This window comes from Saccostrea echinata, unplaced genomic scaffold (genome assembly GCF_033153115.1).
Source record: "Saccostrea echinata isolate AGI-Se365-2 ecotype Australia unplaced genomic scaffold, CSIRO_AGI_Sech_v1 ptg000054l, whole genome shotgun sequence".
NCBI lineage: Eukaryota > Metazoa > Mollusca > Bivalvia > Ostreida > Ostreidae > Saccostrea > Saccostrea echinata.
Genome location: NW_026889803.1, coordinates 30885001 through 30900840, shown reverse-complemented (window position 1 = coordinate 30900840; position 15840 = coordinate 30885001). Strand labels below are relative to the sequence as shown.

Sequence of the window (15840 nt, the reverse complement as noted above, 5' to 3'; positions counted from 1 at the left end):
GTACTTATTTACTTCATCTTGCGTTTAATATTTTCTGTATATAATTGGTTTTATAAATGAAATTTTTTAAATAAAAGTGTGAACGTGTTTACAACCAATGCATAAAATGATTTATATATCTATTTTTTCTTCACTTTGTCCTGTCTGCGGGTAGCTTTCTGATATGTATGGATCCATTTCTTTATTTGAGCTTATCAAGGACAATCCCACATCAAATGAAGAGCAAAAGATGCTTGATCCGCCCCAATATTGCAAATGCCGTTGTAGTGAAAATCAAAATGACATAAGTAGATCCGCGCCCAAGAGATCCTAAAGGGCAGATGACTCCAAACATTAATTACAGGAGTTCATGATGTGGGACAAAGGAGTTCACGGCGTGTTAAAGGGACCTTAGTGACGCGTTCACTCGGTGCCCATTGCGCGTGGACGACACACACGTGTTCATACGAGGAACTAAATCACGGAAAGGTAAGACTGTGCACATGCAGATTATATTAAGACGGTAAATGTATTTTGGAGCAAGAAGAGTGATGCTGCCCGTATACCGGCGAAGCTTAAATAGTAATGCAATCAAACTCATGAACTTAATCAGGTAAAAAAAAAAATCAGATTGAAGAATATTATGATATCATTAAAATCATTGTTGGAACTTCACGGTTGTGCATGAATTATATAGTATGACATAATGAGATTAAATATTGTCATGTCTTAATCTTTCACGAAAAGATAACTCTGCCATAGATTTTATTAGGTGTATACTTAGACCTAATATTAGTGAGGCTTCATTACATTTTTTTAAAAAAATTACGTTTAATGTTAATGCACCATCCCATTATGCATCATACGCACTTAAATTGTCTTGTTTACCCCGCACTTCATTTTTCATTTACACTGCATAACGCACAGCAGGTTTATTGTGAGGTTAGAAAAAATTATGCAAACTGCAAATAAGGTAAGATAATTGACGACAAATTGGGACATAACATTATTTATTATACTTCTGTTAAAATGTTTCCTATATAAAGTTAAGAAGGTAAAATAACTATCTTTATAGTCTAAAAATTTCCACACATAGCAAAGCTATACCCCGGGGTATAGTTTTTGCTATCCACCCCTCGGAAAATTTTCATGCAATTTTTGCCGCCAATTTTGATTTCCTGTAATCAATCTATAGACTTATGATGTCATCCTGACTTCAGTAGCATTGTGACGTCATCAGGATTTCAGCTCATTCTAGCAGTGTTATCTTATTCCAGATACTTGTTCAAGACTTTTATAATTTTTTTTCATGTTTTTACTATAGAACTGTAGTATCAGGTAAATCCAACCCTCAGAAATTATGATATACATCAGTATAATAAAACGCTTATCCACTGGCTGTGAGTGGGATAGCTCTTTCATCAAACCCTTGACAGGAACTATTCCCCTCGGGCAAGCCCTTGGGGAATAGTTCCTGTCGCGGGTTTGATAAAAGAGCTATCCCACTCACAGCCAGTGGATAAGTGTATAATATCACATATTGGCTATAGGCTAAAATATATAGGGAGAGATATTTCAAAACAGAATAGATACTTACTGGACAATTATTTTAATGAATGTAAAATTATATCATTTCTATTGCTTTTGTGAATTTTAAAAGTTTCTTAAAAATTATTTTGTGAATATTCAGTAAACAAAGAGTGCTAACTACAAACATGATAAATAAAATGTACCTGATGACGAAACACCACCTGTTGACCTTTTAAACTGATTTTGTTCGGGGGGGGGGGGGGTAAGTTCACATTTATACTGTAGCAAAAATTTCAGTGTAAAAGTGAAATTCACACTTTTTTCTGAAAAAAAAAAAAATAAAGCTGAAGTGATGAATTAATTGAGGGGTCGCTGATCGCCCCTGGTGATAACCACTGACCACCTCAGCACCCAATAGCAGAAGTTATCATAATATTTTACATGTCATCGTGAATAGTGTCAAATCCTGTTAAGTCGTAAAATAGCACCCTGTGACGCAGGTAGGATTATGGTCCTTGAGGGATTTCTTACTTTTTTTCTTCTTTTATGAAGGTTTTAGAAATATCATCTTTGGAGGTGGCTTTCATTCATCCAGTATAAAACTCCTCAATTAAACATAAAATGCGGCAAATATCTAAAGCTAGCATTCCTAAGATGCTTCTCAAAATAGGTATAGATGACTGTCTCTTTTGGTCTTGAGGTGCAGTGAGTTCCATCTTTTGTAGAAAACGTTTGTCACTATGATTCAGCAAACTGCTCTATTTTCCATTCTTACCGTACTTTAGGGTACCTGTGTATCTCTATTATTCAGCAGTATTTTTCTTATCTACGGGGTAAAATTGTAACTTTGACAGGTCAAAAAGTGGGAGATAAATATGTGCATGAATTGCACAAAAGATTATGTAATTTAGTTAAAGAATTTAAAATCTATTACTTTCAACACAATTTAAGTTTGCATTTCAAGAAGTTGATGTGTTTTTTTATGCTTGCTGAAAATAATTTCAGTTATAAGTTAATTATCATATAAAAAGATGTAAAATCTTAATTTAAAGTTTGTTTTATATCTTAACATGCTTAAGATAATATATTAAAATTTTAAAAGGTATATTTACTGAAAATGATTTTTAATCATTATTTAATAGTGCTGTATATTTGAATTCCAACCTCTTCAATTGCAAGATTACATTTTTTATGCCCTCAAAGATGAAAGATCATGGGTTGCAATCATAAAAAAAACTTCAGCTTTGACTCTAACAATAGCATTCCATTTAATGTCTACCTAGATAATGTCTAGTTTTCGAGTGTTTTATTATCAAAAGTCAATTAGCCATCATATTCACCTACACATATAGATTAGCAGTGAAACACAGTCACTTTCTTATTTCATGTGTACAAAAAAACCCCTTCAATTTTAAATAAATTAGATCAAATGAGGTGTTGATAAAATATTCCCACACTGAATATGAATTTAAAACTACGTTTAAAACTTTTACTCCAAGAATTCAGTAAACCATGATTAATTTTATCTTTAAACGACAGTTAAAAGTGACCCGCATTTATGCAGCCAGCCGGGACATCGATAAACTTATTAGCTCTAGAGATATAAATTATATTATTACATACATTGATCAGAAATTCATATATTTTAAAGGAGAGAAAGTGTTGAGGTGCAACTATGGGTCATGTTTTGAGAAATTCCTCAGTCATGACGAGAATGAATGACCATGTGGCCGAAGGTCCCCCAAGTCAAGGCTCTGTTGTTACAACCTGTGTAGGGGGTGGGCCCACTTATTGATTGACAAACACCTTTATATAGTTTCAACGTACATGCCTTTAAAAGGAGAAGAAATTCAAGATTTTTTCCCCACTCTTTCCAAAAAACCTTCAACTCAACACTGATTTGCTCCAGCTGTAAGTAACAAAACTGCAAAGTTAACTTGGGGGGGGGGGGGGGGGTGCATTTGTATTTTTGTTTGTAGTCAGATTTAGTTGGGACAGCTTTTTTTTTTCTTTCTCTTAGTCTAAGAGTATTTTGAAAAAAAAAAATATATATGTTCTTATTACAAAAATTTTAACATAACTTGTATAGATCTTTATTTTTTTTCAGTATGAAAGACAAATGATACAATTTCTTTTTTTAATGCTAAATAATTATATCTTTTCAAGTTTTTTAAATTAAAAATAGTGTAGTGTTCTGAAAAAAGTTCACTGAAAATTTATGTCGAATACTTATAATTGCATTCTGTTCAAAATACATGCATCTTGATTTTCGATAGCCAAGTGTACAATAGGTTTACCCTCATCTGGGTAAAGGAATTGGACACTTGGTTAGTGAAGATGAATACATGTATGCAGTGTGTACCATGTTTAAGGAAAGCAATACATTATATCTGTATTGTTTAGCATTGTGGAAGTCAGATGGATTTGTTCTTGGTTGGCCGAATGAATATGTGTAGCTTGATCAACTGATAAAACACCTGCCTAGATTTCAGGAGGCCTGGATTTGAACTCTGGTCTGAGACATTTTCTATTTCTGTTTATTTGATTCTTTGCTCTGCCCTGGGAGATCAGGTAATAAAACTGCTGGGGATGAAGATGTTGAAGGAAATATGGATCAGTCACTGACCAAAAAGCTCAGTTGGTAGAGCAACTTTCTAAAGCACAGGAGGCTTATTTTCAAATCCTTGTCCTGAGCTGTACATTCTCTCCCTTAATTCCTTTTAGTTTTACAATTGGTTCTTTGTCATGCCCCTTGAGGTACAGGTGGAAAAATGGATCTAAGCCTTGGCCCAGGGTTGGTATCCTCAGGGGCAAAACATTTGAAGGAGGGAAGAATGAGGTAATCAGGGAGGTTTCTTGACTGGTAGCCAGACACCTCAGTTGGTACAGCACTTTTCTAGAGTTAAGGAGGTGCCCAAGTTCGAATCCTGCTCTGATCCATTGCATTTTCTCCCTTCCGTCACAGTACTTTTATGACTGACATACTTGTAGAACTGTCATTTTAATACCAAATTGAACTTCTCATAGTGGTTAGATCACAGGTAAACCTAAAGCTGATTGATAAAAGTGTGTGTTGTTTGTTGTTTTGTTTTTTGGTTTTGCATGGCAAGTGATTTGTTGGAAGGGGGGGGGGGGGTCTTAAAACTCTCCAATTTTCTGCTTACTAGTACTTGTTCTGGAATCTACATTTCATGATTTAAAAACAGAAATGGGTTTCATGTAATTTATGCACTTGCTTAAAATTTTCATTGCTAGAAAAGTAGCACTTGTAATTTTTAACAATTGTGTGAGTACTTGTGTAATGTATAATTGATTGTTGACTATTTTCATCAGGGACGAGAATCATCATATATATACTGCTAAAATCAATAAGGTAATGGATTGCAGATAGCTTTTGGCTAAGGTTTTTCAATGGAGCTGGGTGTACACATATCAATATACATCTACTCAATGAACACAATCCAAAATTCTGCAAGGGGGGATATCTTTCATAAGGGTGTTGGGAGGGGGGTTCATACTAATCTTGTTAACCCTTGGAGGAAAATATTGTGCAAGAGGCCAAAGATGTTTTTCAAAAGGCCCTTTTAATTCAGAGGATAAAAGGGGGGGGGGGGGGCTGTCTCTCTAAATACAACCATAGATAGCTTCAAAGAATTCAGTTTTAAAAATAGCTGGTCCAGTTTAGCTGGTAAAATCCATGGATACAACCTCTGAATTTGAAATGATTAACTATTCAACAACAGTTATTAAGTACTTTTACAAATAAAACAGCCCTTAATGCTCTTTTCTTTTTTTCCCATGAATCGAGCTAATTAGTCTATTGTTTGTTGTGTTGTTTGCATAGAAATGATTTTTATATGTACCAGTAACCTGATTTATGAAACGTTTAACAATCGATATAAAGAACGTTGAAATCTTGCACAATTAAATGGAGAAATTTTGAAACTGCAAGTAAACAGAGAATGGTATTAATTAGAAGTTAAGATTTGGAACAAGCACTCACGATAACTGTATTTAAAATATCCATAGTTCTAGGGCCGAGGTATTTAAAACAGTTTATATGTGTGTGTGTGTGATCTAATTTTGCCCAGTGGTCTGTCAAAATTTGGAACATGTCAATAGTACCTTGATGAATGTGGTATTTATTGTAATATTTAAAAGGTTGTCCATGCATTGTGTCCATGATAGGTGGATTATGTCATAACTTAACGGGATATATAAGTTGTACATGTAGTACCGGTCATTTAATTCATATGCATTCAAGTATAATCAGCTCAATGAAGCACATGTTATAATCATTTATGAATGTGCAAGGATACAGCATCAGTGTCAAGTGAGTTACAGGTCTGAGACTTCATCAGAATATATGTTTTCCAAATAGTAATGGAAATTTTGTCTGAAGAAAATTACGGTATTTTGAAAAAAAGAAATCAATGATTAACGAATAGCATTAAGAAGCATATCTAATTTTTACAAATATTTAATATTGTAGTTAAGAGACCTCTATTTTTTGCAATTATAAATAAATTTTGAAATAAGATATTTTTTCAGATATTTTATTCTTGCACCTGTGTAGCTATTTCATTATATAATGCATGTGTACCTTTAAAAAATTTTTGGAGGGGGGGTTATAACTATTGTCTTTTATGCAACTTGCACAAAGCCTGGTTTAAGCTCCACTTATTTACTTGAATGTTTTGGTTTGGTTTTTAAATTTTTTTTGCAATTTTCTGTTTAGTTCCATTTGGACTCGGACTGTGTGTTAGAATGGAGTGTGTTGGCTGCTAAGATATACATCGTGTAGGCCTCATTCCAAAGACATAATGCCATCTAATGCCTGCTCCACTTACAAAGAGGTCATCATTGTTGGTAAGACTTAATTCAGTATATAGATTCTTATTAGTTTTATGTGATACAACAGCCATTTTTTTTAACCCCATGTGACCTGTGTAAAAGACATTAAATTTAAAATTTTCAACACAGACGAAACATCAAATATTTTTAACACCATGGACAAGTACTCAAATTCTACTTATAAATATCATATAAATTGCATAATGTTAAAGTGTCTGATTAATCATGTTTATAATCAACAGGAAATGGCCCCTCAGCGATCAGTCTGTCGGTCTTCCTGTCAGGGTATCGGCCATATTTTGCAGGAGGTACTCACTCCAACGTGTACCTTAACGAAAAACTCCAAAAGATGAACCCAAAGAAATCCATTGTAGAGCAGGTATTGAATAAAAAAAGTCATTGAAAACACATGCTTTGTGGCTAAAAAAAAATATTAGAGATGGGAGCATGGGAAGTTGTTGACATATCCTTGTAACAAACTGAGAAGGAATGAGAAGGTGTTAAAGGGTGCATTCAAGTACAGAACATGTCTTACTAATAGGTATTTACCAACAAACTAGCTCTCACAAGCACAGCCTGCAAGCATGTTCAAGATAATTTTCACTGATAATTTTTTTTATACAATAGCATTGAAAATGTTGATTGGATGGGAAACTGAGCTAAATGATATGACCTTAATTATCTAGACTTGAAAAGTTACTAGTTTTTATTTCCCAGTAGAATGTACCGTAAATGTAAATTGTGAAATTCTTGTGTCAATAAATTGTTGATGGCTCAGAGCTAGGATGTTTGTGTGTGCGCCGTCAATATGTACAGGTCAATAAGTCAATACATTGTATGATACGTGTCATAAATACAAAAGGCTTTAACTTTTGTAGAAACCTGTATCTTGTATTCTACTCCTTAAAATCAATTTTTTATATCTTTGTAAAATATATACTCTATATCATTTAGACAATTCTTTTATTGCTCAACTATGTGTGTTAATCTCTTATTAATGTCCTTTGTTCAATATTCTCTCTTCCAGCATCGTTAAATTTTCATGTACTAATTTGCTGATGTCACGATATGCAGGATTTGTCCTTCTTGTCGGAGGGACTTGAAGGCCGTTCTCCCAACCCAGTGGCTCTTCTGTTTGACGCCCTCCGCAGGCCAGATGCTGACCTAGGGGTAGACAACCCATCCCTGTTGGAATGGAAGTTTGAAAAAGAACATGCTGTAGATCATTTGGTTTTGGGGAAAGGCAAAGCTGGTGGAGCATGGCAGGTAGAGTCAATATGTGTTTATATACAGTCAAACCTTGTTATCTAGAACTGGATGGGACCATGATTAAACGTCAAGATATCCAAGGGTTCATGACAACCAGGGTAAAAAACATATAGAAAAAAAGTTGTTGGGACTGGGATTCAAGATAACAAGGGTAAAAAACTTAAGGAAAAAGTTGTTGGAACTGCCAATTCACTTCTATTCCCTGGTATTTGAGATATCAGTGTTCAAGATAAAAAAGTTCAACTGTATTATTTGTATGAAAAATAATGTAGAATCATCACTGGTTTCATTTGCCTTTATTTTATTTTGAAGTCAATATGTTTGATAAATGAGAATTCTTTTTCATTTAGAATATGGATGGAGCCATGCAAACATTGAGTTTTGCAAATTGGATGGAGCTCCCCACTCTGAATTTCAGAGAATGGCAACATTCGCACCACAGGTAATTCTATGGATATTATTTTCAGCAATCTACATTTATTTCTGAAGTAACTTGGAAGAGTTGACAAAATACATAATGTGGAGGCACTATCTGTATTTAATCATTTTAACATTATTTTAAAATTTTATTAATTTTCTTAATCAAAATATGACCGTGCAGGTCCAACATAGGTTGAAATATTAATGATTTCTGAAAGCTTCTGTAACAGTATAAAAGGGCTTTTTTAACTTATCAAGGTATTCTATATATCAAGCCAAGTGATTTTTAACTTTGAACCCTTATTTCAAAGATTAACTGCACATATGTTGAACAGACTGACTGAGGTAGACAAATGTTATCAATGGTTTGATGTCTGGAAGATGTAACCATTTTAAATTTGTTTAAAACTTAATGCATTTTAGTTTTATGGTTATTGATGGCAAGCATAGGGTTTTATTATTGGAGATATTCCTAATTACAAATGTAATAATCTTAACCTGTGCTGAACAATTTTCCATCAATTTTCCAAATTAGTACCAAAACATGTAGTAAAAAAATCTAAACATTTTTACTTCCTTGATATAAAAAAATGTTTTAAACTAACTACACAGTCTCATAGAAATGCTTGCTCTTTCCAAAAACCAATTTTTAGTGGGTGAACATGTTATCCAAGTCAGAAATATAGGTTATCAGGAAACAAGGTCAAGCACTTGTTTGCTTTTCACTTCCTAGAACTTCAGTATTTCTTTTCCCTGCAGAAAAGATAAACGGGCTCTCTGAATATATGTTATCTTTATAAATGTTTTACTCAATAAAAAATGCTTAAATGATAATAATTGTTCACCAATTTTGCAGAGATGAAAACCATGCTCATAATGGTAGAGCAACAATTGCAGACGTTAGAAAGTACTACAGTGATTTTGTGGAAAAACGAGGACTGGGGCCATATTTCAGGGACCAACATGTAGTTACATCGGTACAGAAGAAGTACCATAGCAATAAAGGTGTGGATTCAGAGAGTGGAGAGGTGGAGCCATGCAAATGTAGAAACAAAAACCACTCCTTCCTCTGGGAGGTCAGAGGTTATCATTTCCATGGAGACGGTGACCAAGATAGAGAAGAGTTCTGTTATTGCACCCCAAATGTTGTAATTGCAACAGGAACCTTTGATGTCCCAAACAAACTCTGTATTCATGGTGAAAACTTACCATATGTTTATCATTCTCTACAAGAGGTTGAACATGTTTTATCTCACAACCGAAAGAAGAAATCCCAGGACCCTGTCGTCATCGTTGGAGCTGGACTTAGTGCAGCAGATGCCATCATCATGGCCCTCAAGATGAAACGCCCAGTAGTTCACGTTTTTCGACGAGGAGCTAATGACTCTCAACTTATTTTTAAAAAATTGCCGGCAGCTATCTATCCAGAATATCACAACATCCATTCTATGATGAAAGGCAAAACCATCAATCCCCTGTACAAACCATACCCAAACCACTCATTGGTGGAACTGAAAGAGGACAACCATGTTCTGATACAGACAACTTCCGGAGGAGACATTGTATCTCTGGATGCCTTCTGCGTAGCTATTCTGATCGGAGCATGTCCAGACTTATCATTTCTTCCATACGATGGCAGAAATCTCGGTGTCGTACCACGCTGTGCCATCGACAGCAAGCACAATCCAATTCATGTGGACCCATTTTCTTACCAGTGTTTTGCAGAAAGTGGACTTTACTCAATGGGACCATTGGTGGGGGATAATTTTGTTCGCTTTGGGATGGGGGGCTCTTTAGGCATAAGTAATCATTTGTTGCGCATAAAAAATAAACATGCACAATAGTTAAGATCCTCAAGTGCAATAGCTGTGATGTTAGGTTGTGATAACCACATTTTTAACTTATTTTAATATCAGATCTTTCTGTTTACTAACAGGGATCTGGGCCTTATATACCTCAACTGACTGATCTGTTTTTTGTTACAATTTTTTATATTAAAAAGTTTAGAATTTTTAAAAAGAAAAAAGATGTCTTCCTTTTGTGTTTCTATAGTGTTAACTGTAAATGTGGGCATTTGAAAAGTTCTGATATGAAATTTTAACAGTTTTTAAAATGTTTTCTTATGCTACTGTAAAAATATGTCTTCTGAGTATTGTATTTGAAAAGTTTTATTGGTGCATATGACCTTAAGGTCAGATGACACGTTCCTCAATAATATATAATTTTTTCCAAGAATTTGTCATTGAAGTATTGATATTTTAACAAGTTTCCTCAAGAAAATTAAGGTACCTTATCAGGTATTTGAGCAAGATACTGGAGGATGCTATTTATTCTATAATCCTATTCGAAATCATTAGCATTGCCAATGTCACAATTTTTATGGTATCTTATCTACTAAGACATTTAAAAACAGCTTAAAAATCAGAAGACAATGATAATTATGATTAATTTGTTGTATATTATGAAGAAATACAAAAACAGATATTTGAGCAACATATCGTCAGACCTTAAATAAATACAGTTGGGCCTCAATTAGTCTGGATGCTTATGCTCCTCAGGAAATGGTCCAAATTAATGGAGGATTCATTGTTCCATTTATTACTGGTAGATATAAATTTAATGTAAATGTGTTCCATTGCCCACAGATTTTGTTAGAAATGTGAAGCGTCTGGATTGTATGCATCCTGATTAATATGGCTTGACTGTACTAGATTTACTGGAATTCAGCGACACTTTTTTTTTCTACATGGGGACTTCGAACCCATATATATAAATAGCAATTTTGTAAAAATAATGTTTGGTGGTAGTTTAGGACTAAGGAGTGAGGAATATATTAAAATGCAAGCTTTGCAGATGAAAAATTCTTGGATCATTAGAGCATACATTCAGTATACAAATGAACAAGAATGTACTGTCTTGGCAGTCATACAAGTCATAAAAAAGATAAATGATATGTCACAAAATACACACATTTTTTCTGATTTATTGATTGATATTAAAAAAATAAATTGTTGAAAACTGATAAAATTTATCATTTATTTGAACTTTGCAGATGCCCCCTGTAGTTTTTTAGGGCACCCTAGTTACTCAGATGACCTGTTGCTATCTATAGTTGAACTTTTTTATCTCGAACACCAATATCTTGAATATCAGGGAGATTTTGAAATGAGATCATTTCAAATGCCGATCAGTCCAGATATTTTTTTTTGGTTATTTTGAATCCTCCAATCTCTCGGAGTTTAATCTTGTTCCCATCTAGTTCGAGATAACAAGGTTTGACTGTATTTCCACCTGTCGTGAAGTAGGTATGTTATGGATTTTCAGTTTCTTCTATGTAATTTCTAAACCAAATTCAACCAGTTTTCATATGTATAAGCATCTGTGGATGAAGGGGAATAAAAATTTTGAATTTCATGGCCCTCCTCTAATGGGGCCTAAGGACTTGGAGCAACACCTTGAAAATCTGGGCAATCGTCAAAAATCATCTTTACTCCTGGCCTGGAAACCATATTAAACTGAGAACAGACTCAGTCAAAATTTCAAAGTCAAAATTTCGATTTTGAATATCTTGCATTTTATTTAACATATGCACTTAAAAATTTGCAGATGAGTATAATATTTTAGTTTGAACATCTGATGAAAATTTTGTTTCATTATCAAAATTATTTCAAAAGTAATATTGATTTGAAATTTTGACTTAGGTCTGTTCTCAGTTTATGGTCTTGGGGCCTGGACAACTAGAATGCAAACTGCTTGCATGATAATAATGAACAGCAAGCTCTCTGCCAGATTTGTGCCCCCTGGGTCAAAGGATCAGGTCATAGGGTGGGGCTAAATCTATCATATTTTGAAAAAAGATCAGTTTTACTATCATTTACTTGACTCATGGACATCTATCAGACAAACTGTTTGCAAGATTGTAATAAGCAGACACCCTCTACTTCATGTTCCCTAGGTGGGAGGGACTTTGTCATTCATTAGAAATACATTGCACCTTTGAAAATCTTGGCAAGGAAATATCCAGATGACTGTATTAAGGGCCCATGGGCCTTTTGTGTTCATCTCTTGTGTTTACCAAAATGATGTTGAGACATCAACACAATTTCTCCTTTAATTTGAAGTGTATGATAATATCAAGTGAAAAAAAATTCACTGGAGAATGAACTTGCTGAAAAAAAGATTTTAAGAGAACTATATGTGTATTTAAAAGCATTTAAAAGAATGTCAAAAAAAACCACATTTTAAAAGAATTTTAATTTACATTCCACCTACATTTCAAGCTTTAATAGATGTAAAAGACTATTTTTAACATTCATAAATTAAATGGAAAACGTTTGTAGGTAAAATAGCAAAACATGTAATATTAACATGTTCAAACTGTGTAAACAGGATACAGTTTAAGCTATGCAAGTATCTAAAAGTGATTATACATTATTAATATTGGACCTGAGAAGCACACCCACATGATGTGAAAACATGAAAGCGTGACAGTCCACTTAATTTTATCTGATAAATATATACAAAATCATAATATTTTTGTTCATTTGTACACATTATTGCGAAAACCTTTTTTACACAAGGTGACATTACAGTAGATAGAAATACATGTACTGAATCACACATTACAGTATATAGAAATACATGTACTGAATCACACAAAGTAGTGAACTCAATTCACTGTAGATTAATTTAATATTGATAATCATTGAATGACTGCTTCTTCCTGTTTTTCAAGCTTATTTTCTCCAATTTGAGCTAAATGCTCTGCTGCTAATTTTCCTAGCCTCATTTAGCATTTCTGAAGCAGATTCATGAATCGAAGTATTATTATTTACTGTGTTTATCAAGTATCCACATGTTTTGACCTTATTTCTACAAATACCTGTAAATAAGCTATATGTAAGCATTCAATTCAATGCCTAGCAAAGTAAATAATATTTTTGCTAATTAAAAGGAGATTTGCTGAAAATTCCTCATCAGATAAAAATACCAAGGCAATATATTTTTTGTCAAAATAAATTTCCACGACACATCAAAAGCTACTTTGAGGATTAAATTAGCTTAAGTTAAAAGAGTTGCAGTTATTATACTGCATCTGAGTTTGAAATGATCATCTCAGTATAATTGAACATTAAACATGTAAAAATGAAGATTTCAAGAACAGTAACCAACTATTTCTTTAGATTAATATTTATAATTGTACTGTGCATTTATTAACAGCAAATTTTAAACTCTATACATGTACTAGTATTATAGCATCTTTAATATTTGCACATAAAACAATTTTAACTTTTTTTTTAAACAATACAAAAAAATTCATATAAAATGATTAAGAACTAATATCAATCTTTCCATGCTGAAACTGGATTTCAAAAGAGATTTCTTAAAAGATTCATCAAATAAAATCTTGGTATAGCATATTCCACCTCAAGGTTCAGTTAAACTGACTATTTCTTAACCACTTGTGACCATAATCAAGGTTTTGTTTTGTAATACCATACTGGTACTTAATTGATACATTTATACTAAGAAGAAAAAAAAATCCTAAGTATCGGGAAAGTTGAATATGAAACATCTAGTATAAAATTCCTTCCTGTTTCATCAGTTATGGAAATTGAGTAAATTCCCTTCCTTCCCCATATTGATCACTCATAATATGGTACCTTGAATTTTTAATTAATTTGAACAGCATTCTACACTGGTTGAAAAACTTGAGTAATTTTCAACAAGATAATTTTTAATCATTAGACATAATTAGAAATTCTTTAAATGACTGAAAATGCATCTACATGCATCTCTGTTGAATAGAATTCTATAAACAAGTTTTAACCAAGTTTTATTAGAATATGGGGTAAAGTACTGGAACAATGTACATGTAATATACAAATAACATGATAAGTCAGTTACCCAGAAGTAGGTCACTGTGACCTAATTTTGGAATTTTATGGCTATACATAATCAAATCATATTTGAATGATATCTTATACATTGTGGGGCCCCAACAAAAATTATCAAACTTTAAATGTCAATTGATTGATTGATTTTCAGGGATGGTGCATCATGGTTTTTAGCTCACCTGAGCTGAAAGCTCAAGTGAGCTTTTCTGATCACATTTTATCTGTAGATCAATCCATCCATCTGTCCATCCGTCTGTAAACTTTTCAAATTTTCAACTTTTTCTCCAGAACCACTGGGCCATTTAAACCAAAACTGCCACAAAGCATCCTTGGGTAAAGGGAATTCAAGTTTGTTCAAACGAGGGGCCATGCCCTCATTCAAGGGGAGAATTCAGAAATGAGTGAAAATTTGGTTGCATGATTTAAAACAATCATCTTCTCAAGATCCACTGGGCTAAAAAAGTTGAAAATTATAGGAAACCTTCTTTACCTGGTGTAGATTTCAGATTTGTTCAAAAGATGACCCCCAGGGGTAGGGTGGGGTCACAATGGGGGATCAAAGTTTTACATAGGAATATATAGGAAAAAATCTTCTGCTCAAGAACAGCAAAGCCATTATAATTCATATTGATATGGTAGCATTGTCAGGTAGTGTAGATTTAATTTTTTTCAAATGATGACCCCCGGGGTAGGGAGGGGCCATAATGGGGGATCAAAGTTTTACATAGAAATATAGGGGAAAATCTTCTCAAGAATAACAATGCCATGATTAGTCATACTGATATGGAAGCATCCTCAGGTAGTGTAGATTCAAGTTTGTTCAAATGATGACCCCCGGGGTAGGGAGGGGCCACAATGGGGGATCAAATTTTTCCAAATGGAATAATCTGCTCAAGAACAGCAAAGCCATGTACATATTGATATTGAAGCATCCTCAAGTAGTTTAAAATTCAAGCCCTCCCCCCCCCCCCCCCCCCCATATGTAAACTTTTCAATACGGAACTGATTTGTGCTTTTACCTAGCCATGTGTTCAGATGAGCCATGTGGCTCATGGGCCTCTTGTTAAGTAATTTATGATGACTTCTTCCTGATGAGCTCACTATCTGCCGAGTACTTAATAAGTTTTTGAACAAGAAATGTGCAAGAAACATATATTCCCCCGATGTTGCAACATTAACAAGAGGCCCAGGGGCCATATCGCTCACCTGAGCACTATGGCTAGGAAAAAGCAGAAATCAGTTTAGTCTTGAAAGGTTGAAAAGTTTAAATACAAAAGTGGTTTGGGGGGGGGATGAATTGAACAAATGAATCTACATTACCCGAGGATGATTCCATTTAAATATGACCAATCATGGCTGTTCTTGAGTAGAAGATTTTTAAAGATTTTTCCTATGTATTCCTATGTAAAACTTTGATCACCCATTGTGGCCCCACCCGACCTCTAGGGGTCATGTTTGAACAAACTTGAATCTACACTATCTAAGAATGCTTCCATATAAATATGACCAATCATGGCTTTGCTGTTCTTAAGAAATAGGTTTTTTTTTTTAAAGATTTTTACTATGTTAAACTTTGATCGCCAATTGTGGCCCCACCCGATCCACTGGGGTCATGATCTGAACAAACTTGAATCTACACTTCAGGTAGTCTACCTGAAGATGCTACCATATAAATATGACCAATCATGGCTTTGCTGTTCTTGAGAAGAAGATTTTTAAAAGTTTTTCCTATATATTATTATGTAAAACTTTGATCGCCTATTGCGGCCCCACCCAACCCCGGGGGTCATGATTTGAACAAACTTGAATGTACACTATCTGAGGATTCTTCCATGTAAATATGACCGATCATGGCTTTGCTGTTCTTGAGAAGAAGATTTTTTACAGATTT

The 15840-nt window shown here is 33.9% G+C and overlaps 1 protein-coding gene across 2 annotated transcripts; it reads left to right on the top strand.

Moving 5' to 3' along the window:
* Window positions 1–378: 378 nt before the first annotated feature.
* On the top strand, window positions 379–11079 carry LOC133205825 (oxidative stress-induced growth inhibitor 1-like). 2 transcript variants are annotated; one of them, XM_061341708.1, is made up of 6 exons: window positions 379–468; window positions 6248–6378; window positions 6606–6742; window positions 7438–7629; window positions 7983–8074; window positions 8909–11079. In XM_061341708.1, exons 2-6 carry the CDS (start codon window positions 6333–6335, stop codon window positions 9894–9896), a joined length of 1455 nt encoding a protein of 484 aa, XP_061197692.1. In that variant the 5' UTR covers window positions 379–468; window positions 6248–6332; the 3' UTR covers window positions 9897–11079. The 2 variants fall into 2 exon arrangements, with proteins under 2 accessions (XP_061197692.1, XP_061197693.1); XM_061341709.1 differs by lacking the exons at window positions 379–468; window positions 6248–6378 and having other exon boundaries at window positions 7391–7629.
* Window positions 11080–15840: the final 4761 nt, after the last annotated feature.

Bases quoted from the DNA above. Each gene is read 5' to 3' on its own strand.
- LOC133205825 (XM_061341708.1), top strand. From the start codon at position 6,333: ATGCCATCTAATGCCTGCTCCACTTACAAAGAGGTCATCATTGTTG. The intron at 6,379-6,605 runs GTAAGACTTAAT...TATAATCAACAG, and splicing joins CAAAGAGGTCATCATTGTTG to GAAATGGCCCCTCAGCGATC. The intron at 8,075-8,908 runs GTAATTCTATGG...CCAATTTTGCAG, and splicing joins TGGCAACATTCGCACCACAG to AGATGAAAACCATGCTCATA.